The 25,193-nt window shown below is 36.7% G+C and overlaps 1 protein-coding gene across 13 annotated transcripts in view; it reads right to left on the bottom strand.

Moving 5' to 3' along the window:
• BTRC (beta-transducin repeat containing E3 ubiquitin protein ligase) overlaps positions 1–25,193 on the bottom strand; it is a 180,861-nt gene that overhangs the window by 63,318 nt on the left and 92,350 nt on the right. For 10 of the 13 annotated variants that reach the window (XM_032312233.1, XM_032312225.1, XM_032312224.1 and 7 more), the window contains one exon: positions 13,909–13,986. The exons of 2 other annotated variants lie outside the window; for them this stretch is intronic. In XM_032312233.1, coding sequence (XP_032168124.1) covers positions 13,909–13,986 — 78 coding nt within the window. Of the gene's footprint in view, positions 1–6,080; positions 6,100–13,908; positions 13,987–25,193 lie in introns of those variants that run through there. One more of the 13 variants, XM_032312232.1, reaches the window with a different exon arrangement.

Genomic DNA, 25,193 nt, shown 5'->3' with positions numbered 1-25,193 from the left:
ATTTAAAAGACAGAGATCACAAGTAGGCAGAGAGGCAGGCAGAGAGAGAAGAGAAAGCAGGCTCCCTGCTGAGCAGAGAGCCCAATGCGGGGCTTGATCCCAGGACCCTGGGGATCACGACCTGAGCCAAAGGCAGAGGCTTTAACCCACTGAGCCACCCAGGCACCCCTGGGCAACTGACTCTTGATTTCGGCTGGAGTCATGGGATAGAGCCCCACATCAGGCTCTGTGCTTGGCATGAAGTCTGCTTTGGATTCTCTCTCCCTCTGCTCCTCCCCCTACTTGCTCACTCTCTCTAAAAGTAAGTAAGTAAGTGAGTAAATAAATAAATAAATAAAATCTGAAGGAAAAAAAAAGAAAGGAAAAAACCCTCCAGTACACAAATTGTTAGGTCCTACCCCAGGATTCTGAGAATGCTTTTATAACAATTCCCTAGTTGAAGTTAATGCTCTTGGTTTAGGAACACTTTTTGAGAACTACAATGTTGGAGAACTGTATGTGTTGGAATTAAAGAGAAAAATCTTAAGACATAGGCAAGCTCTTATAAGCAACAATCGGAAAAAATTCATTTTTTAAAATTCTGAATTACAGAATAGTTGTAAAATGAGTTTCTGTATACCCTTCCCCCCAGCTTTCCCTTGTGTTAATGACTTACATAACCACAGAATGTTTATCAAAACTAAGCAATTAACTTGGTACAAAATAAAGAATTTCTTCTGAATTTCACCAATTCCCACTAAGACCCTTTTTCTATTCAGGATCTAACCCAAGATGCCACACTGAATTTAGTTATCATGTCTCTTTAGTTTCCTCTAATCTACTACAATTTCTCAGTCCTGTCCTTTAGGACTAGGATACATCTGAAGAGTACTGATTAGTCTATATATTGTCTCTCAATCTGGCTTTATCCCAAGTTCTCTCATGATCAGATGAAGGTTATACATTATTGGGAAGGATACCACAAAGGTGAGGCACTTTTCTTAACGCATACAGTTAGGAGGCAGGTTGTTAAGTATTTCTAGTGATGTCAGACTTTATCGTATACCTATGGTCATGTCTGCCAAGATTCTCCACTGTAAATTTTTTATTTTTCCTTTAGGGATTACGAAATATATTGGGAGAAATATTCTGAGATGATGCAAATACTTGGATTCTACTTCAACTTCTACCTACTAATTTTAGCATCCATTGGTGGATCTTGCCTATGGTAATTTTCACTGTGGTGTTCTGATGGTGATTTTTAGATTTCCTGTTTTCCTTCCACATTTATTAAGTGGAATTATTTTGCTGTGAGGAAAAGCTATGATTTCTCCTATTATTTATATCAGTAATGGATGAGCTATTCATTTTGGTCAATTATCATTCTTTGGAAAGATGTAGGTAAAAACATTTAAGAAAATGGAGAAAAAGTATTATCAAATTGGTTTTCCATTCAAATTAAACTTTAAGAAATTTATAACCACTTAACTGTTTTATTCTTACACAATTTAAGCTGAAATTATTTCAAAACATATTTTAAAGATTTTATTTATTTATTTGTCAGAGAGCGCGAGCGAGTGAGCACACAAGCAGGGAGAGTGGCAGGCAGAGGGAGGCAGAGGGAGAAGCAGAATCCCCACTGAGCAGGGAGCCTGATGCAGGACTTGATCCCAGGACTCTGGGATCATGACCTGAGCCAAAGGCAGAAGCTTAACGGACTGAGCCACCCAGGCATCCCCAAAACATATTTTAAAGGAATAAATTGGATCATCTGACCTTTGCGTATAGCAGCTATTAGTGCACGTATCTTCTGGGCTCAGGGTTCAGTACTTTTTTGCAATTACTAATACCACAAACATTATTCAGGTATAGACAACATAAAAGCTTTTAGATGAAACTTCCTATGTTTTTAAAAGACATTTATGAAGTGATTAGTATATACTGAATAACATAAAAAATGTAAGCCAAAGAGTTCAAGTTCTAATAATGCCAGAGATGCTTACATGGGATTAATCCTCATAAGGTAACAATTACAAACCATAGGGAAAAATTTTAATAATAACTACTTAAAGGCACTGGAGAATGACCTAAAGTAGTAAGAAACTGAGGGGAAGAATAGACTGACCTTCAAAGAGGAGCAACACACAGGGTAACATCTATGTTTATGTGCTTTTTCCCTGAGGGTACTCACCAATCTACTTGATGCAGGGTGACTAAAATTCAGTTAGAAAGCCCGTTTATTGGCTTGATATGCCAAAGGATGGAGCTCAGGGCTGCCACACTGGCTGAAGATTGAGAAAGCACAGAGAACAGACCCACAGGGGAGGCTCAATTCTCCTCTAATCCACAGCTAATCCCCAAACTACATACATGAATGGGAAACTATAATGATTCCAATGGAAAGTAAGAGAAAACTGAAAGACTGGGGTAGAGACTGAAGCTGGTGCCCATGAGGGGAGACAGAATTTAGAATCTGATTCCTACTAAATTACAAAAACTTAATAGGCATCTCAAACTTGCACTGAAAACTTGGGATTATCCTGCATTGAGAGTGAACAGCAGGTCTTAGGAGTAAAGCCTCTACCTTAGTTTCATGGGAAAAATCAAAACATACCTGCCCTAACAAATGTAAACCAACACTCTGTGAAGTCACAGTGATCAGTCAGTAAGTTAATCAGGAGAAGATAAAAGAATCCAGTCTCTGCAATGAGTAATTTATAATGTCCACTATATAATCAAAAACTGCTAGCTCTAAGAAGCAGATAAATGGAACCCAGAGTCAAGAGAAAAAAGAACCAGTAGAAAATGGTCCCAAGATGATCTAGTATTGGAACCAGCTTATAAAGCTTTACAGAAGCTATAATATTCAACATCTTAAATGAAAGATACAATCACAATGGATAAACAGATGGAAATTTTCACCAAAAAAATGAAAACCCAAAATGAACCAAAATTCTACAACTACAAAGTATACTATCTGAAATTTTTTAAAAAAGATTTTATTTATTTATTTGAGAGAGAGACAGTGAGAGAGCATGAGCAAGGAGAAGGTCAGAGGGAGAAGGAGACTCCCCATGGAGCTGGGAGCCCGATGCAGGACTCGATCCCAGGACTTCAAGATCATGATCTGAGCTGAAGGCAGTCATCCAACCAACTGAGCTACCCAGGCGTTCCCATACTATCTGAAATTTTAAAAATTTACCAGATGGGCTTAAAAGTAGACTGGAGAGGGCAGACAAAAAGGTCAATGAACTAAAGAGAGATCAACTAAAATGATCTAATCAGAAGGATAGAATAAAAGAACAAAAATGAACAGAGGCTCAATTATCTGTGGGTAAGTGTTAATGATCTAACATAGTTGTAAACTGGAAACCCACAAGAAAAGTGAGAATGGGGCACAAGAAAAGTTATAAGAATAATGAACAAATAGTTCTCAAATTTGGTGAAAACCATTGGCTTACCGATCTGAGATCAGCAAACTCTAGGGAGATTAAAAAGATAACAAGAACTAGGAACAAACAGTCAGAACTGCTGATAACCAGTATCAAAGACAAAACCCTGAAAGAGCCTAAGAAAAAGGGATGCTCCATACATGGGAGCCAACAATACAAATAAAGGAAGACATAAAAAGTTTCACCATAAACAATGAAGACTAGAAGACAAGAAACAACATGATTAAAGTGCTGAAAGAAAAAAAAATAGGTTTCTTACTATAAGAACAAATAATCATAAATATGAAAAGGGAGAGATCTAGAATAAACTCTGTGGTACTGAATTAGAACTGCAGATACAAAAAAGAATTCATGGTTTTCAAAATATATCAATATAGACATAAAATATAAGTTAACGCTTCAAACTTGGCTTCTAAATACCATTTTACACTGAAAGGAACCATAGCTCTCTGGAGATACAAAGATTCCAGGATTGCACAGGGAAAATACAAGATAAACATGGAGATACACAGGGAATGAAAGGTATGTCACAGGGGCACATGTCAAAGGGGCTTTTGTTAGCCCAATACAGAATAATCTGGATATTAAAATAAAAAATATGAACAGTTTATAATCTGTTGGATAAAAGAGGATACATTTTGGGACGCCTGGTTGGCTCAGTTGTTAAGCAGCTGCCTTTGGCTCAGGTCATGATCCCAAGGTCCCCGGATTGAGCCCTACATCTGGCTCCCTGTTCAGCAGGAAGCCTGCTTCTCCCTCTTCAACTCCCCTTGCTTGTGTTCCCTCTCTTGCTGTTTCTCTCCCTGTGTCAAATAAATAAACAAAATCTCAAAAATTAACTAAATAAAATAAAATAAAATAGGGTACATTTCTTGAAAGACCCAAATTACAAAACTGACATGATAAGAAAAAGACAACCTGAATAGCTCTGTATCTATTAAAGAAACTGAAATTGTAAGTGAAAATTATTCCACATAAATTAAAAAACAAAATCTTCTCCAAAAAGAAAACTTCTGGCCCAGATGGTTTCACTGGTGAATTCCATTAAATATCAGTGAAGAAATAACACCAGGACCATACAAAAACACTTCTAGGAAATAGAGGAGGAGAGGAAAACTTCTCATCTCATTTTATGAGGGCAGCATAACCCTGACACCAAAACCTGACAAAGACATTAGAAAGAAAACTACAGGGGTGCCTGGGTGCTCAGCTGGTTAAGTGTCCAGCTCTTGATCTCAGGTCAGGTCTTGATCTCAGGGTTGTGAGTTCAAACTCCACACTGGGCTCCATGCTGTGTGTGGAGCCTGAAGGAAGGAAGGAAGGGAGGGAGGAAGGGAGGGAAAAAGGAAAGGAGGGAGAGAGGATGGAAGGAGGGAAAGGAGGAAGTGGGGGGGAGAGAGAGAGAGGAAGGAAGGAAGGAAGGAAACTATAGACCTATATACCCCATGAATACAGACACAAAAATTCTTAATAAAGTCAATTAATGTAATTATCCATATTAACAGAGCAAGTATGGAGGGAAGCATTTGACAAAATTAAACAGTCACTCATAATGACAATAACAATAAAACAAAATCTCAGCAAGCTAGAAACAACAGGGAACTTTCTTAATCCCATAAAGGACATCTAAAAAAATTTCAACTAACATCATACTTAGTGACAAAAGACCAAACACAGTCCCTCTGAGACTGGGAACAAGGCAAAGATGCTCCCTTATCACATCTATTCAAAATTATATCAGAGGCCATTGTCATTGAAATAAGCAAAAAAAAAAAAAAAAAAAGGAAACAAAAGGCAAATAACTTGCAAAAGAAGAAATAAAATTGTCTTTATTCACAAATGACAGGAAAGAGGGTCAAGAATAAAAAACCAAATGAAAAAATTTATACTAACATTGAAAAACATTAAATAGAAATAAATCTGTGTAAGAAATGTATACTGCAAACTAAGAAATATTGCTTAGAAAATTTTAAAAAGACAAAATTAAATGGAGACATATACTATGTTTATAGACTGGAAGATTCAATATTATTGAGAGGCTAATTCTACTGAAATGAATACATGAGAGGGAGAGAAAGAGAGAGTGTGTGTATGTGTATGTGTCCCAGTATATATTTAAAATCCAAATCAAAACCCTGCAGACTTCTTAAAAGAAATTGCTAATGATTCTAAAATTTATACAGAAATGTATCTATGATAACCAAAACAATATTAAAATTAAGGATATTAAAGACTCACACTACTTGATTCAGACTTACTAAAGCTATAATGATCAAGAGCTTAGTATTCGGTGCCTTATTTACAAACAATAAAGGAGAATACACTACTGATGCACACTTCTAAAAAAAGAGGACTTGAGCTTGCCTTCTGTTGAATCTAAAGCAAGGGTTGGTCAGTGCCTCAGCTTCTGGTACCCTTTGCTCTGCATCTACCAGCAGCCTCTTCTCCAGGACTTCAGAAATAGACTACACTTGTACAGCCAAGGAATTTTTGACAAAAGCACTCATGTAATTCAATGGGGGAAAGGAAAAGTCTTCAACAATGGTATCAAAACAACTGAATAAAAAAGCATGGGGAAAATAATGAACAGCACACATAAGCCTTAATTTGAGATGGATCACAGAATTAAGGGTAAAAGCTAAAACTTACAAATCCTCTAGAAGAAAACTTAGAGTATCTGTACAATCATGAGGTAAGGATTAATAGACTGGGCTTCATTCAAATATGAGAAACTTCTCATCAAAACACACCATGAATAAATAGGCAAGCTTGTGAGAAAATATTCAGAACACATATCTCACAAAGAGCCAATATCATGAGTTCTAGAACTCAGTAAGACAGACAACACAAGTTTTTTTAAATGACAAAAAACTTAAATGGATTACTTCACAAAAGACAACATCCAAATAAGCACATCAAGAAGTATTCAACACATACTCACCAAAAAAACTTTATATTAGAACATCCATACCAACTACATTTATAAAAATGCAAGTAGCGGGCACCTGGGTGGCTCACTGGGTTAAGCCTCTGCCTTCGGCTCAGGTCATGATTTCAGGGTCCTGGGATTGAGGCCCGCATTGGGCTCTCTGCTCGGCGGGGAGCCTGCCTCCACCTCTCTCTCTCTCTGCCTGCCTCTCTGCCTACTTGTGATCTTTCTCTCTGCCAAATAAATAAATAAAATCTTAAAAAAAAAATGCAAGTAGCTTAGGTATCCACCAAAAGAATGGAAAAAGAACTACAGTGTATTTATTCAACAAAATATAAAATAAAAGGGAATATACTACTGATACACACAGTGGTATCAATGGATTTCATTTACACTGAAAGTCAGACCACCAAAATCTATGATTCTATCACATGAAATTTTAGAAAAAGTGAAACTAACCTATGAGAGTATGTTGATCGATGTTTGGCTCATGGGCAATGGGAAAACTGGCTGGAAGGAGACCAAGGATATTTTCTCGGGTAATGAAAATGTTCTACAGCTTGATAAGGGTGTGGTTACACAGGCAGACAGACATACTTTCATTGACTTATACAACTAGTATCTACGCAGTTCACTGTATGAAAAATTTACTCTAATAAAAACATAAAGGTATAGAGTTAATATTCTGGGGTAAAATGAACTAAAGTTTTGCCTAGTTAATTAATAAAAATATTATGCTATTTTCTGGGGGAAAAAATAGTCCTGGCAGGTTAGGAAACTAATTTGTTTCCCTCCGAAATTCCTTTTCTCTCAGAATTGAGTATAAGACACCAGGGGAATATTATATAGATTTAGGAAACCAGTTCTAGACCTGCCAGAGCTTTTAGAGTAAGAGTATACATAAGCTTTAATTTCTAGCCATCCCATCTGTAAAATGGGTATACAATCTTGCCTACTCCCCAAGGAAGTCACACAGATTAGTAAATTACAACTTGGTACAGTCCTAAGATCACTCTGGAATAAAAAGGCTAAAAAATTCAGTATTCTTACATTCAATATTTTACTATTATAAGACTCCTTCCAGGCTAAAATTAAACTAGTGAGTATAACTACCACTGGCAAGATAGGCCCTGTCCCCATGCAACATTTGAAAAGGTAGCTTACATTGCTGAACCAGAAGAAGAGAGTTTTGCGTTGGAGTACTTTAATACATTTTTATATTGCATATAAAGCACATAAGCATAAACCAGGAAGATGCCTTGCTGAAAACTACCTTCTTTGTGAAAGCAGGCTGTAATTCTGAACAAGTTTTCAATTTTCACAGTGCTGCTAGGGTAAAACATTTTAAAGAGTTTAATTTTTTACAATGGATTCAATGACATAGGATTATCTAACAAAGTAATGGCTAATCAATAGAAGGTTTAGTTGTCAGGTGAAACATATAACACACTAAAAGGGATTGATTGCCAGACTTCTCCTTATTTACTAGAAGGTATATATTTAAAATGACACAAACTTGTTACCAAGCTGCATTTCTTTTAACCTTGCAAAAAGCTGCTTAAGAAATCTGTTCAGCAGCCCTATAGCAAAACAAGATATAGTATAATGAAAATGGCTAGTGTTTGGGGGGCAGGAAGCGGGGGAGAGGGGGAGACAGGGACCTTCAGATATATGGTCACATCAAATCAAGTCCCCAGCAAGAATATGGGATAGAAAAACCAAACTACAAGGCAACATCTAGGGAAGCTGGAACTGGGCTTTAAAAACGCCACACTGATGCTACACAACCTCGTTCAATGGATGCAATGCTGTATCTGTTCTCATTCCAAGTTACTCTTAGGGCAGATTTTAAAAAGACTCATACAGAAGGGCACAATAGGCTCCCCCCCCGCCATCTTTTTGTTTTTCTTAAAATGGTACATCCACATTAAGCACTGAACACAAAAAGAATTGGGTCCATATGGACTTCGACCAGCATATAAGCTGTTTCCTTTATAATTTATTCACAATATCTCAAGTCTCTATATGAAAATACACTATTTTATGGTCATTGCAACCCGGGAGTTCAATAATATTTTTTTCTACTAAGTCAGTGATTACACAATTTATCAAAGAATGATTATGCTGAAATAAAAATAAAACAAAACACCAACCCCCTATACAGTCTTCCTTCCTCAAAGTAATTTTAAGAAAGCCTGTTATTAAATTGCTTCTTTTTGAAGAAGGGTTTTTGTAGCTAGACACAAATTGCCAAACCATGTTTTTTTTAAAAAGTTTATTAGACTCTAAAGGATTCAGCCGAAGTGGGAAGTTAAATAAACAAATCACTTCATCAGACTTGGAAAGATCACTTTTGTCTTACTTAAGAGACCTACATTAATTACCTTTAAGGTCTTTTACATGGACTATTTAAAATAAATACAATTTATTTATTTATTTCAAATGAGGTGCTTCTTCCAAAGTATTAAATAATGTCTACAAATGCAAAAGCATTTTTATAAATAGGTAATTAAAACAGATGACTAAAATTAAGTCAAGCTGCAAAACATTACCCAGGATGCACTGTGATTTTTTTTTTTTTTTTTTTTTAATAAACATCTCAGGCAATTTTTTCCATCCAAAGCCCAAAACACTTTGGGGGCGGGGGGGGAGAGATAGGAAGTTTCATAGGGGGAAAAAACACACATATATAATGAAATAATGCCAAACCCCAAACTAAAGTATTTACAAGATAGTCCCTTAAGCATAGTTTGTCATATTGCAATTACACCTTGCCTACTGCCAAGTCAAAGTGCTTACTATTGCCACTAGAGGGAGAAATGTCTTAACACAAAGCAACAGCAGATAGGGAATGGGTTTTCTTGAGCAATTATCAGAACAAAGCTCCCCTGGCTGTGTGTACCTTCTAATTACTCAATACAATTAAAATGACTAACCTAAAACAAATAGAAAAAAAAAAAAAACTTGCCTGGCTAATATCAGGGACTTCATTAAACCTTTCCCCTCATCAATCAAATCAGAAAGAAGGGAATGCCATCATATACAAACATTATAGAGCTATTAAAGGAAGTAAATTCAGTGAGTTTCTTTCTTTCTTTCTTTTTTTTCTAAAGGAAGAAAAGAAGTGGCTCTCTTGAAAAAAGAAATGTCGTGGTATTTACCCATCTGGATGCTGCCTGAAAACAAATTGTCCTCCAAAGAGCAGAAATACAGTATGTTTTCTCTCAGTTCACTGGCTTATGAATGACTTTTTGTTGTTGTTGTTGTTGTTGTTGTTTTGTTAATACACACTATAATGTCATTTTCTGTGTCAGTGATGTGCTTTTTCCTCCTACTCATCCAACTGTATAAAGGAGCTATGCCAATCAGACCTCCATGCTTATATGGGGCTGTTTAAGTTCTTCACTGCTGTTTTTTATGGATCTAGTTTAAGGTAATGTTTAGAACAACACGGGAATTTAGGGGCATGGGGGTAGGAAAGGAAAATATCTACTTATTCCTTCTGAAAGGCTTATGTAGTTCCCTTTATAAGGCCCAGTCATTAACAGAAGATGACAACAGAGTCATTTTTCTTTCAGCTGACAATTGTGACATTTTTCCAGCAGCGTGCAAGGTGTTGAAAACCTGGCAGCTGTTACCTCCTGGGATGAAGATACTTTTTTATCCTCCCTTGACAGTTTAACTCAGTGGGTCAGCACCTTTAAAGACTGCAAAGTATCCTTGAAGAGGATGGGAGCTTGAATTACTGCTCCCTCCCTAATCAATGTAAACCCTCACTGCAGGTGAAGTCTCCATCTATAGAGGTGCATGGGGGAGGAAAATGTAATGCCCTGAGCCAGATGGTTTTTATCTTGTTTTTAAAGAATAAAGGAACAAGCTAACAAGGGAGACAGCTACTTTGTTAGCTTCTTGGCCTCTCTCATGGCTTTGCATCCCCAGGGTTCCAGCTACACAAGAGAAAGAATACAGAAAAACGTAAACACTTAAAGAAATATAACTAGAGGGCTGGCATCATGCTGCTTTCAAAGAGTTGAGAGAGCTCTACTCAATGCTTTATTTATCACTGCCCACGTTCTCAGGATGGTAAGTGGACACATACACAAAGGGAATGGGGGATGGGGAAGGATTAGACAGAGGTCACAATTTACTCAATTACAGAGAAAGGCAGGGCTGACAGATCCTATTAGCACCAATGTGAAGCAAAGAAGAAGTTGCATGTTATAAGGCTACATTTTCAAAAAGTAATGAGTACTTTCGTGTATCCTCCCAGGCCTTTGCCCTTGTTTGCAGATATGAATAAAAGCACTGAAAACAGTTGCTATGGTTTCCTTGGCTTCACGTTTTAGGAACAAAAGTAGAAAGAAAATTGGAGCCACTGTACATTCTTTAAACAGAAGTTCACACTTTACTTAATGTGGAGAGGTAAGGAGATTATTCCCAAATTCAGAACCTTAAAAAGATACACTGTTCTCTTTCCCCACCAACTTTCCCGCCTTCTGATACTGGAAATTAAATGGAAAAATGGGTATACAAAATGGCTTGGTGACACTGAGAGTAGTCACCAAGTCTCCTGACTTTCTCCTTCAATATTTTCTTTTTCTGCTAACGTCTTTGTCAGGTTTTGGAATTATGGTTACAGTGGCCTCATAATACAGTCAGGAAGAGTTCTTTCCTTCTCTGTTTTCTGAGTTTGTACAAGAGTGAGCTATTTATTCCTCAAATGTCTGATAGAATTCACTGGTGAAACCATTTGGGGGCCTTTTGATAATGTGATTTCTTTACTAGACATCAGCCTATTCAAATTTGTTTCACCTTGCATTGGTTTCAGTAAGTTGTATTTTTCAAGGAATGTGTCCATTTCATCTAAGTTGCCAAAACTGTGGTTTAAAGTTATTTATAATATCCCCTCATTATCCTTTAAATGTCTGTAAGAATTGTAGTGATGACCCTTTTTTCAGCTCTTCCAAATTTTTAAATAACTCGAAGTTACCAGGCAGTGGTCATAGTCTATCATCACCTGCGAACTGTATTTTAGAACAATATACATGAACTATAAAATCAGTTTAAAACAATACTAAACTTGTTAGAATTTAACTGAGCATTTTCAAATCAATAGTGAAAGAGTTCCTTGAAATCCCATTAGAAATATCTGCAAAAGAATCTCAAGGGATTGGCCTACATGATGCAAATCCTACTTACATCAACACTAGGTAAAAGGCAGCCTTGACATCTTTTTATCTGTATTAACTTGACTAAAGTGTGTGGGGGGGGAGCAAATGGCACTTCATTATTGTCATGCAACAGAGAAAAGAGGGAGTTTAAACAGCTTATATATTATGTTCTACACTAAAAAAAATCAGCAGTGGGGTAATCAAGTTCAGGGCAGTCCTAGACAGCTGCCCTGTGACCCGCTTCTATTGACCCCTGCTATTCATCACTCTTCCCTAAGATTGAGAGGGCAAGCTCCTAGGGAGTGACCACCACAATAGACAGACACAAGCCAACAGTAATCTGGTTCGAGCAAAAAACCAGATGGCACTGCAATAAATTTACAAATCTGCATTCATAGGGCTGTTAAAACACCCAGAAGCTAAAAGATTCAGAGGGCCCCAGGAGGATCTCCTACTTCCCTGTTTCTAAAGGCCATTTCTCTTTCCAAGAACACTGAGTTCATGCTCTTCATAAAGAGAATAGAGATAAAACCCTTTACAAAGAGAGGAGGGGAAAAAGCCTCATGACCTAATTAATCTCCAGAGCTTGGATCTCAACACTGAATGACAGATATTAGAAAAATCATTTTGGAGCGCTAGGAGGAAAGACAAAAACAAAAACAAAATGGTTGTTATATTAAAGTGGAGAGGGTGAAGCAAATCTGCTAAAAAGCAATGAAAAAGCCACAGCGTATCTCTTTCAAACACTGCACACAACGGATCTTGCAAGTAGAAAATGATTCAATAATGTATGCATTTATTTTTAAAATGAATCAGATTAGTCCCATGTGTGACCTGCTGGTCCATCTGTATGTGCTGGACTTAATAGGCACGATTCTCTCTCTTGCTTCAGTTTGAAGTATGAGAGAGATAAATTTAGTTTAATTTTCAACAGATCAGCCTATCCATTTTCCAAATGGACCATCTGGATCAGCCTATTAAAATTAATTTATAACTTTGCAGAGTGAAAATTCGTTTGTTAGCTTAAATAAAGTTGCCAAAACTTTTTGTCGTGTCATTGTTTTCTGACAGTTATTTCTGTAGAGTGGGGAGAGACTTTCTCCCTCTAAATTTATCTTACTCAATATTGTTCTATTTATTTAGATTTAGATTATCAGCTGTTTGTCTCCAAATAGTTAAAGCTGTAACTCCATAGTATCAATTACTAATCATTCAGGTTTTATAAAAGCTTCCTGAATGGATTCATTTCTACTTACTAAACAATTATTTTTATCAAAAAGGAAAAGTGCCCATCCCCAAATTTTTACTATAGTAAATAAAAAATGAGTGTATCACAGTTTCAAGTACTTTTTCCCTATGTTAACACTGTTATACAAACTTGGAATCAGAAGGCAGAAGTAGAAACGCTTGAGCAACATTGAGGTCTGGGTTTTAAATCACTGACGAGCTAATAAGCAAGTCACCCAACCTCCCTAAGTCTCCATTTTCTTCATCTATCAATCGGAGGCCCTATCTACCAACTCTGTAGGGTGAATGTGAAGATGGAATGAAACAAATACCAGGTTTGCGGTGGACACTAGACAAATATCAGACCTCTTTTCTTTTTTCCTAAGAATAGTACCGTAAGTGGAAGTAAACTGAAAATATTTTGGGTACTGCTGGTGCTCATCTTATCCAACCTTACACTGAAAGTGAATAGGTGGTATACCTATTCTCTGGCAACACTCTAGTGAACTTGTTTTTGTTGCTATTGGGGACAAAAGATGTTACAGATTGCTGCAGGCAGTGAGAAGAGCAAATTTTTTAAGCAAATGTTTCTGGACATTTTAATTTTAAAAAAGGGCACCATGGAATTAACTTTCAAAGCAAAATGTGTTATCTTTGGGGAGTGGGGTACAGAGGGGAGAAATTTTTTTTTACAGTTATCATCATCAATAATGGCCTTTACTTTTAGAAAAAGCAAACAAATACTGCTCAGACTAAAAGGAGCTAACTTCACTAGAGGCAGATCCCTTTTGATTGTTAATTTTTAAAAAATGTGTTAAGAATCTCAAAGGAAAGAAAGTTTAAAGCCAACTATTCTACCACCTGCACTTAAGAAGCATTTCAAGTTATTTTTCCTGAATAAGAAAACTTCTTTTTGGTGTTGTTTTCACTAAACATAAGCAATCAACCTTTCCTCTACTTGTACACCTACGATATTTTTAAAAGACTGGAAAAACAATGTTATCTGATTGAAATTGGTGGCTACAGCCACCTCAACTTCAGAGTACTCTTAATTTAAGCTCCAGTGCTTAACGAATGGCAAATTGAGGGTTTCCTGTCTTTTCTTCTGTTGGTGGTAGCTTTTTATTTTAAGACAGACTGAATTTCATACCTGTCTAAGTGAATTCTTCTCTGGTATTATCTTCCTAGGGGGTTCGCCATTATTACAGTCTTCTCTCTCTGAGGAATTCTGTGAAAGAAAGTAAGCTTTAATTCAGTTCTCATTATCTTCAATCTTATTCTGTGGGAGTAAACTGAATTACATTTCTAATTCTGTAAGCTAGAATACCATGTATATTTATGCATTTATTCACTTGAAGATTTATATACATACAGACATACACTTACATAAAGGAAAACATATGCCCATGTATATAAATAAATTTAAGTAGGGACCTAGGTGGAAAGTATTTCATCTATTTTTAAGCACTGCCCGGCAGATCACAGTCATTAGGAATCTAGTTTATTGGTCTTTGAAAATGCAGGTGACACTGGACACGAGAAAGCTCCAGTTTATACTTAGCTGGTATTAACTTAAACCATGATTATTACCTTCTATTTTACATAATTAGTTTTAAACTATAGTAAATGTTTGGTCACTAGAAATTCTCAAAGTCTGGATCCTAAAATAAATAGTTCCTTCTCTTTGTCCTCTTCTCCGATTTTTCTTTTATTAAAAATAATATAGTACTTAGCTCAAAACAACATCATTTCATCAATGGTTTAAAATTACAGTCCAGGGGTGCCTGGGTGCTCAGTGGGTTAAGGCCTCTGCCTTGGGCTAAAGTCATGATCCCAGGGTCCTGGGATTGAGCCCCTCATCAGGCTCTCTGCTCAGCAGGGAGACTTCCTCCCCACCCCCCTGCCTGCCTCTCTGCCTACTTGGGATCTCTGTCTGTCAAATATATAAATAAATATAAGCTTTAAAAAATAAAATAAAATTACAGTCCATTCTTGCCACTATCACCTCAAACAGCAGCTAGAAGACCATAAATGTCAATGGGATTTTTAAATATTTAAGAACAGAGGAAAAAAAAAACCAATCCAATTGAAAGCAAGTTCAGAATTCTAAGTATCAACAGAGTAATAAAATAGCAACCCATGGGATGAGAGTAAATATCTGCAAATCATGTATCTGATGAAGGATTAACATCTAGAATATATAAGGGCGCCTGGGTGGATCAGTTGGTTAAGCACCTGACTTTTTTTTTTTTTAATTTTTAAAAATTTATTTATTTATTTGATATAGAGAGAGAAATCACAAGCAGGCAGGCAGTGAGAGAGAGGGAAACAGGCTCCCCGCAGAGCAGAGAGCCTGATGCAGGGCTCAATCCCAGGACCCTGATATCATGACCTGAGCCAAAGGCAGAGGCTTAACCCACTGAACCACCCAGGCGCCCCAAGCACCTGACTCAGCTCAGGTCATGATCTTGGGGGTCCTGGGAGGAGACCCTCATGGGGCTCCATGCTCAGCAGGGAGTCTGCTTTAGGATTCTCTTTTTCCCCCTCCCTTTGCCCCTCCCTCTCATTCATGTGTGCACATGTGCACTCTCTCTAAAATAAATAAACCTTTTTAAAAAATCCAGAATATAGAGAAGTTGTAAAACTAAACAAACAAAAAACTCCAAACAACCCAATTCAAAAATGTACAAAGGACTTGGATAGACAGTTCTCTAAAGAAGATATACAAATGGCCAACAAGCACATGAAAAGATGTTCAACATCACTAATCATTTCAGTAATGTAAATCAAAACTACATGGAGACACCACATCACATTCATTAAGAATACTTTATCAAAAATAGACAAAAGCCAAAATATATATTGGCAAGGATGTTGAGAAATTGGAACTCTTATGCACTGTTAGTGGGACTATAAAAGAATTGAGCTGCTGTGGAAAAGAATATGGTGGTCCCTCAAAAATTAAACAGAATTATCAGAGATCCAACAATTCCAGTTCTAGGTATATATTCAAAAGAACTGAAAGCAGAGTCTCAAGAGATAATGTGTACACCTGTGTTCATAACATGGAAGCAACCCAAGTGTCCAATGACTGACTGAAGGGATAAATAACATGTGGTGTAAATGGAGTATTACTCAGCCATCAGAAAGGATGAATACCCAACTTTTGAATCAACATGGATGAGACTGGAGATTATGCTAAGTGAAATAAGTCAAGCAGAGAAAGTCAATTATCATATGGTTTCATTTATTTGTGGAACATAAGGAATAGCATGGAGGACATTAGGAGAAGGAAGGGAAAAATGGAGAAGGGAAATTGGAAGGGGAGCCAAACCATGAGAGTCTATGGACTCCGGAAACAAAGGGACAGTTTTAGAAGGAAGGGACAGGTGGGAGGATGGGCAATCCTGGTGATGGGTATTGAGGAGGGCACGGATCGCAAGGAGCACTGGGTGTTACTCGTAAACAATGAATCATAGAGCACTACATCAAAAACTAATGAAGTACTGTACGGTGACTAACATAATGTAATAAAAATAAGTAAGTGAATAAATAAATAAGAGTAAAAAATAAAATAGAATGTGATGTAATATATCAATGGAATAGTATTCAGCCTTTAAAAGGAAGGAAATTGTGATATATACCACAACATGGATGAACCTTGAGAACATTATGCTACGTGAAATAAGTGAGTCACAAGAAGATTATGAATCCACTTACATGAGATACTCAGAGTAGTCAAAATCATACAGAAAGCTGAATGGTGGTTGCCAGGGGCTGGGACAAGTGGGGGAATAGGGAATTATTGTTTAATGGGTACAGTTTCAGTTTCACAAGATGAAAGTTATGGAAATGGATGAGGGTGATGGTTGCAAAATATAATGCATATATTTAACACCACTGAACCATACACTTAAAAAATAGTTAAGATGATAACTTTTATATGTATTTTACCACACTACAAAATAATTGGAAAAAATTTGGTAATCAACACATATAAGTCACCACCTGCAAGGCAAAGTACAGAAAATCCAAATACAAATTACTTTTTTCCACAACTAGATTCATAGTGTTAATATTTTTAAATTTGCAACTTTAGAAAAATTTTGATATACTCGTTACATTACATATACTCATCACATTCTAACTGGGGAACTACTTTTAGATGCAGAAATTATTTCTAACATGAGTTTATGTGAAAATTTTCATACAACTATGACATTATTAGTATAGGATCATAACTGTATATTTTAGATATACCTTTTGTTATTTCTATCAAATATTATATTTTAAAATATATTTAAGGATAAGCAGCACATACACAGTGTCATTTTAAGACCCTGTACCTCTGTGGCTAACATCTGTATACCTTGTGCCTTGCCTGTAGTTGGTGTGACAGGCCCGTGTTGTAAGCTGTTCCTTTTGGGCAGAAATCTCTTAAAAGATATTTTACTTGATATCTGACATTTGTGATGACTACTATAAGGTAATGGTCCCTAAAATTAAGAAGAAGAAGAAAAAACATGCTATGCTACAAAGGAAGGCGCAGAGACTCAATAACTTCCGAGTTCTAACTGGGTTTTCTCTCCATTTTGAAAAAAAGTAATGTAGTTGATTTACAAAAAAATTAGAGGCACAGTGGAAGTAATGACTGTAAAGTAGTCCAAATAATGAAACTAGCAATATATGCCACTTTAAGATAAACAGAGGAAGGGAAAGGTCAACAATAAACCCATAAAATCAACTTGTATATTTAACTTTTAAGAAAAATAAAGTATAAATGTTTTAAATGCTAAAATTAAGTGTTTTATGTAATACAAACTTAAGCCAGTATTCAATTATAAACTTATAACATGCAAGTAACTTCCGCAGACCATGAAGTTCCACCTTCCTTTAAATACAATATCATTTATAATCCAACCTGGTTTAATTCAATGCAAAGTCCTATATTTCAACATTAATTACATTTTGTTAAAATGTCATCATAATAAACTTGGAAACCTAGTTACTTTTTGGCAGAAGTCTGCAATAGTGAAGTTATTATAAAATCACATTTTTAGTCTATAGGTGATGGGGTGAAACCAAATTGATGGTAAACTAGGTACTAAATTACATAGTGAAAATAGTAATGTGAACATAATAGAATGAGCAGCATCTAGCCCATATCCACAATTTTCCTCCTCCTGACCCTCTACTTTATCTGATTTAGATGAGGAACTATTGAGTGGGTATCACTAAATTTATTACCTTAAAATAGAGGTGGGACATTAAACAGTCATGATATTAGGAGCAAGGAGTAAGATACCCTTCTAATAGTGAAGAAGAGAGCCAGAAAGCCAGCAAACAGATAAGTAGTTTACAGTCTTGAGGATGGAGGGAAATGATGAAACACCTATGTATACCGAAGTGGTTACCTCAGTGGTTCTCAAAGCTTGTGTGCTCTCCAACATCACCCAGGCTCTCCTCTCAGGAGCACAGTTATTCCTCTTATCTTTATCTATGGTGCATCCCAGTAAGTCATGTTCATAACTGGACTGGTCATCAAGCTAAATTATGTCCAGTACGTTCTATTTAAGGGTAACCACTTGATACAAGCAAGACTCATGCCACAAATTAGTGGGTGAGAGTTAGACAAATAACAGAAGTGTTACATGATCTTAAAATATGTGTTCATGAGATATTTAATATTACAAAAGGAAAAACAATAACCTCACAGTGGAGAGATGTGGTAGACACCACCTTAACATTATGTACCTCCTGGGTGCTCAGGCGCCTCAGATAGTTAAGCATCTGCATTTGGCTCAGGTCATGATCCCGTGGTCCTGGTATCAAGTCCCGAATTGGGCTTCCTGCTCAGAGGGGAGCTTGCTTCTCCCTTTACCCGTCCCCCTGCTTGTGATCACTTTCTCTCTCTCTCTCTCTCTCTCTCAAATAAATAAAATATTTTAAAAAAATTATGTGCCTCTGATATGATGTACTGAGAACACATTACTACTTCTGAGGAAACCTTGCCAAAAACACATAATCTCAATCTGTTCAAACGAAAACATTAGATAACCCAAATTACTAGTCTGTACTTAACCAAAAAATGTCAGAGTCATGAAATACAAAGACTGAGGATCTGTTTCAGATGAAAGGAAACTAAAGAGATAGGACAACTAAATGCAACCTGTGATCTGACATTATTCTGGGGGGTTAAAGCAAAATTGATGATAAACTTCTCTATACAGAATTATATAATGAAGAACAGTGATCTGCACCTAACAGGATGAGTAGTGTCTCTCTAGGCCATACCCACAATTTTCTTCCTCCTGATCCCCAATTTCATTTGATTTTGATGGGTAACTACTGGGTGGGCATCATGACAAAATGGTATAAAGGATATTATTGGAACAACTGGGAAAATCTGAATAAGTTCTATAGATGAGCTAATTACATTGTATCGATGTTAATTTCATGACTATTTCTTCACTTTTAAAATTTACATATAGGGGCACCTGGGTGGCTCAGTGGGTTAAGCCTCTGCCTTCGGCTCGGGTCATGATCTCAGGGTCCTGGGATCGAGCCCCGCATCGGGCTCTCTGCTCGGCGCTGAGCCTGCTTCCCTCTCTCTCTCTCTCTCGCTTTCTCTGCCTCTCTGCCTACTTGTGATCTTTGTCAAGTAAATAAATAAAATCTTAAAAAAAATAAAATAAAAATAAAATCTACATATAGAAAAATCCACTTGTTCTAGTGTACAATTATGTGAGTTTCGGCAAAAAGCATACAGTTATGTAAATACCATCATAATCAAGATGTAAAGCAACTCATCATTTCCCAAATTCTCTTGCATTGCCCCTTTATAGTCAATCCCTTTCCCTCATAATAACAGATTTTTTTCTCAATAATTTGGTCTTTTCCAAAATGTCACAAAATAAAATCATATAGAATATAATTTTTAAAATCTTTTTCCACCTAGCTTAACATATATTTGTGTTGTTGAATATATCAATGGTCATTTCCTTTTAAAAAAATTATTTGTTTGTTTGTTTGCTTATTTTAGAGAGAGAGTGTGCCATATGCAATCAGGGGAAGGGACAGAGAGACTCCACACTAAGAACAGAGCCTGACATGGGGCTTGATCGCATGACCCTGACATCATGATCTGGGCCGAAATCAAGAGTTGGATACTTAACTCACTGAGCCATTCAGGCGTCCTTACAGTCCTTTCCTTTTTATTGCCAAGTAGTATCACTATATGGCTGTACCACCATTTGTTTATACATTTAATTTTCTCATTTTGATAAATTTGTACTGTGGTTATTTGAAAGAATGCCCTTGTTTTTAGGAAACATGGAATGAAACACTTATGTTGGTAAAAGGACATTATGTCTGTAACTTGTAAATGGTTCAGAAAAAAGTAAATGAATGTGATCATATTTACGTATGTACATATAGAGCAAATTCGGTAACATGTTAACATGTGGAGAATCTATATGAAGAGTGTAAGGGGATTCTTTGTACTATTTCAACTGTTCTGTAATTCTGAAATTATATAAAAATAAAAATTAAGTAAAATAGATGAAATCTAAAAGAAAATACCTTTAAAAATGGAAAAATAGAAGTCAGATAAGTGAGAAATAAATTTTGGGGGGAAATTCCCTTAAATATAAATAATAAAAGTTATATTCTACCACTTAACCTAATTATAAAAACCTGACTGCTTTGAACAACTCATTTGCAACACTCAGATTAAACATTTAGTTATAGTAAATACATTTGCAGAATGTATTTGTAGTCTGGGAGTAACAATATGATATACATAGCAGCTTCATAATAAAGTATTTCTGAAAAAAATACTACATAATTTGTTACCTTTCATATTAACTCAAATATTTCTCTCTTAGCCCAGCATTTACAAGTTTAGAATTAAAAGGGAGACTAAAAGTCTGGCAGACAACTTTGAATTTTACTTCAAACTGGAAGCATTGAGTTGTAACACCTATAGACAAAGTAATAGACGTTTGGATAAGAAAAAGTGAATATAGTGAAATAATGCTAAAGCTTGTGCATTAGATCTCAGGGATGTATTCTGGATAAAATGTTTCCAGAAGTAACTTGGGGGTGAATAAAAAAGACAAAGGGGGCACCTGGGTGGCTCAGTTGGTTAAGCAACTGCCTTCGGCTCAGGTCATGATCCTGGAGTCCCAGGATCAAGTCCCACATCAGGCCCTCTGCTCATCAGGGAGCCGGCTTCTCCCTCTGCCCCTCGCCCCTTTCATGCTCTCTCTCTGTCAAATAAATAAAATCTTAAAAAAAAAAAAAAGACAAAGAAATCACCTCAAAGAAAGTATTCAGATGACAGATTTAAATAAACAGTCTCAAAATCAACATATCCAAATTTAAAGCACTCTTTTACCATTCTTACCCATCCCAGGCCACCTCCTTCCCTCCCAACTTTTCTTTTCATCCCAAACTTAAATCCTCAGCCAATTTTTACTCACCCCCCCCACCTTTTTTCTTGGAATGTATCTAACCAATTTTCCTTTCAATCATCTATTTTAAGAGATCTAACCCTGGGGGGCACCTGGGTGGCTCAGTGGGTTAAGCCTCTGCCTTCGGCTGAGGTCATGATCTCAGGGTCCTGGGATGGAGCCCCGCATCAGGCTCTCTGCTCAGCAGGGAGCCTGCTTCCCCCTTCTATGTCTGCCTGCTGCTCTGCCTACTTGTGATCTCTCACTATCTCTGGCAAATAAATAAATAAAATCTTAAAAAAGAGAGAGAGAGAGAGTTCTAACCCTCGGTTTGTCTTTCCATAACCTCTACTCTAGTCCAGACCACCAACACTTATTACCAGTGCTGTTACTATTGAGACAGCCTTCTGACACGCTTGCCTAAACCCATATGTGATCCATTCTATACACTACCACCAGAACCATGTTCTAAAAAGACATTTATTTACCTCACTCTACCCCACACCGGCCCAAAACCCTTTTATAGTTCTCTGTCACCTACAGGATTAAGTCCAAACTTCTTAGTATAGCAACCACAATCTGGCCATTTTACCTTTCCATCAGTCTCTGAACTACTTACACAACATTATTTTATCATTCTCCACAGTATGAAAAGCACTCTTGCATCCCTGTGCTTTTGCTATTCCTATTTTCTATTCTCTCAGTGTGTAACAGACTCATTTCCTGGGGCGCCTGGGTGGCTCAGTTGGCTAAGCATTTGACTCTTGGTTTCAGCTTAGGTGGTGATCTCAGGGTCATGAGACTGGGCCTCACTCACATCAGGCTCCGAGCTCAGTGGGGAGTCTGCTTAAGATTCTCCCTCTCTGGGACACCTGGGTGGCTCAGTGGGTTAAAGCCTCTGCTTTCAGCTCAGGTCATGATCCCAGGGTTCTGTGATCGAGCCTCACATGGGGCTCTCTGCTCAGTGGGGAGCCTGCTTCCCCCTGTCTCTCTGCCTGCCCCTCTGCCTACTTGTGATCTCTGTCAAATAAATAAATAAACTCTTAAAAAAAAAAAAAAAGACTCTCCCTCTCCCTCTGCCCCTCCCCCTGCCTGCTCATTCTCTAATAAATAAATAAATCTTTAAAAACAAACAGACTCCTTTCCTGATCTCCACATCATTACAATTCTGATTCAAGAGTCAACTAAAATATCTTCTCTGAGAACCCTTCTCCTTACTCCCACCCCACTAACCCCCAGGTGGAACTGATTACTCTGAACTAGCACTTTATTTCTATTTTGGCACTTATGCTTTATATCTCTCTATATCATATCTCTCTAGGAACAAGCTTTCCACTCCTACCACGCACTGTAATATCCCTTCTGGGTGGGGCCAGTTTTTTTCATCTTCATTTTCCAGTGGCTCGGCACAAAGTCTGAGAACACAATATGAGTTTTTAAAATGTTTGTTCAATTGAATGCTATTGCCGATTAATCTTTCTTAAATACCACTAGTGTCATGGTGGTCTTTTCCCTCAAAAATTTTTCATGACCCTTTCTTCCTATGAAATCAAATATTAAGTTTTAGGCTTAGACTCCAAGACCTTCCAGAATTTTCTTTTATATGACATCAAGTTAATTCCATCAGCAAACATTTTCTGCCCTACTTAATCAAGTCTCTTCATAGTCTTATAAACATGTGATATAATCTCAACATTTTCAGGCTGGGAGGATCCTTAATTTTAGTGTCATTCACTCAGCAATTATAAAAACACAAGAAAAAACTTTAATCAATTCAAGTCCTACCCATTCTTGAAATGAATTTCAAATGTCATATTCTCTGAGAAACCATATAACTATTTCCACTTTCTCTACTGGAAATTCCTTAACATTTTTATCTTGGCCTACACAATTTAGCACTTAATTAGATAAATGTTTGCATATTACTCTCAACTATTTGCATATTACTCTCAACTACCCAGTAATATTGAAAGCTTTTTTGGTAAAGTCTTTGTGGCTCCCTCTACTTTGCAACACATTACATAATATATGGATAAATGCTTAGTAAATAATTGAAGCCCTATAACCACACTGTCTGGCTAGCTTTAAAAAAGGTTTTCAAAGCTGAAAACCTTCAAAGTGACAGCCGAACTACAGTCTTACTATCCCATCGCTTCTAATGCTGGTATACAACTCAGAGTAAGCTCCTGCTCCAAACAGTTTTTACAAATAACTTTTTTTTTTAAGAGAAAGAGAAAATTATTTAATGATACACCTTTATGTTACGAATAATGTTTTAATGAAACTTAGCTACCTTCTCACTCATTTGCCTTTTATCTAAGGCAACCTGCATACTACAATGGCAAAGATGAGTAATCACAACAGAGATCCTATGGCCCACAAAGCCTCAAGTGTTTACTGTCTGATCCTTTATAGTTAAAGTTTGCCAACCATTGATTAGGAAAGAAAAGTTCTTCTGTAAATAAGCAAACTGTTCCTGATTCTTCAGAGCTGGGTTTTCTGTTTTTGTTTGGTTGGGTTTTTTGGTGTCTAAAACAAGAAGTAGACAGATTTTGATGATAGCACACAGCAGGTTTATGGCTAGGGCAATATTCTCCATGACCTAGTAAGTGGCTTATTTACTGTTTTCAGTTATCTATTTGAACACACAACTCCTGATGACATGGATAATCAAGAGTTGATTATATAATCAAATGAAAAACTAAACTAATTTACACAGTGATGAAAAGTCAAGCCACTCATAATGACTTATCATAATCTTTGAAAAAGCAGCTTGCTCAAGGTTGGATGGTGCAACAGAGCCTGAACTTGTCTGAATAGACATCTGTTATAAATAAAATAATCAGCTCCAACACTAGAAGTAACATTTTCTACCTATGCTACATTCCTCATTGAGAAAATTTAAAGGATTCTGTAACCAGGAAAGTTACATTAGTGAAGTGGGTAAATTGTGGTGAATTATAACTCTGACTTTGAACACATGGAAAAAACGGAGTCATTTGATCATGTAGAATGACAACCACATGAAGAAAAAAAATCTAGAGACCAATTTCTAATAGCTAATTTGCAAACATCACACAGTTGGCATGACTGGTAAATTAGTAACTGAATTAATATTTTTCCATTAACTTGTATCATTTGGAGTAATTATAGCCTCCAAATATATACAATTTGCAATTCCCAAAAATAGAAATAATTATTCTTTTACAAAATTAAAGGCAATTTAACTACAGGAATAAAAATCATTTAAACTCTTCAGTGAAAGGTGACATAAATAATATACTGTATGTGTATCTAAACAAATTCTAATTAATCGTTCTAGGCATCGATGGAGAAAAAAACATAGGTCATTTAAGTTCAGTAGCTGACTAAAGAATCCTACTCAAGGACCAGTTTTAGGGAGGACCTCTGGTGTCCTCATAAGATAATATTCTCTGGCATGTTTTCATGCACACTGCTTCTCTAGCACGTTTATCATTTGACATACTCGATTAAACCACAACCACATCAAAGCCTCCCTATCCTGCTAAACTTCAACAAGATCTACCAGTTAAAGCTTTCAAGAAGTGGTATTTTCTAGCAATATACCAATGCAAGCACAGTGCTAGAAACCAGATATAATGGAAAGCACTCTCAGACACCAAACACACAGGACTTCCATTAGTACTGCCTTACTTTCTATGACAGAAGTCCAAAAAGACAACAACAACAAAAACCAACTAGATTTTTTCCTCCTGCTACACTGTCCGACACTAATTATAAAACACTGCAGATGTAGCCTTTCTCAAAATGCAAAGGGACTGTGTATATTTGCAAAGAACAACTATTTTTTATGCTTCCAAATTCTTAATCCTGTTTGGAGCTGTCAGTGGGGGTTAATGGAAGCCTTGGATAGGAGAATTCCAATCTGGTTGGCAGATGGATAGGTTGGTTATAGCTGCATAACTATGTCTTGCCTGCAGGCACAATTCAGAACACTGTT

This window comes from Mustela erminea, chromosome 14, assembly GCF_009829155.1.
Source record: "Mustela erminea isolate mMusErm1 chromosome 14, mMusErm1.Pri, whole genome shotgun sequence".
Taxonomy (NCBI): domain Eukaryota; kingdom Metazoa; phylum Chordata; class Mammalia; order Carnivora; family Mustelidae; genus Mustela; species Mustela erminea.
This window is presented reverse-complemented; position numbering and strand designations above follow the sequence as displayed.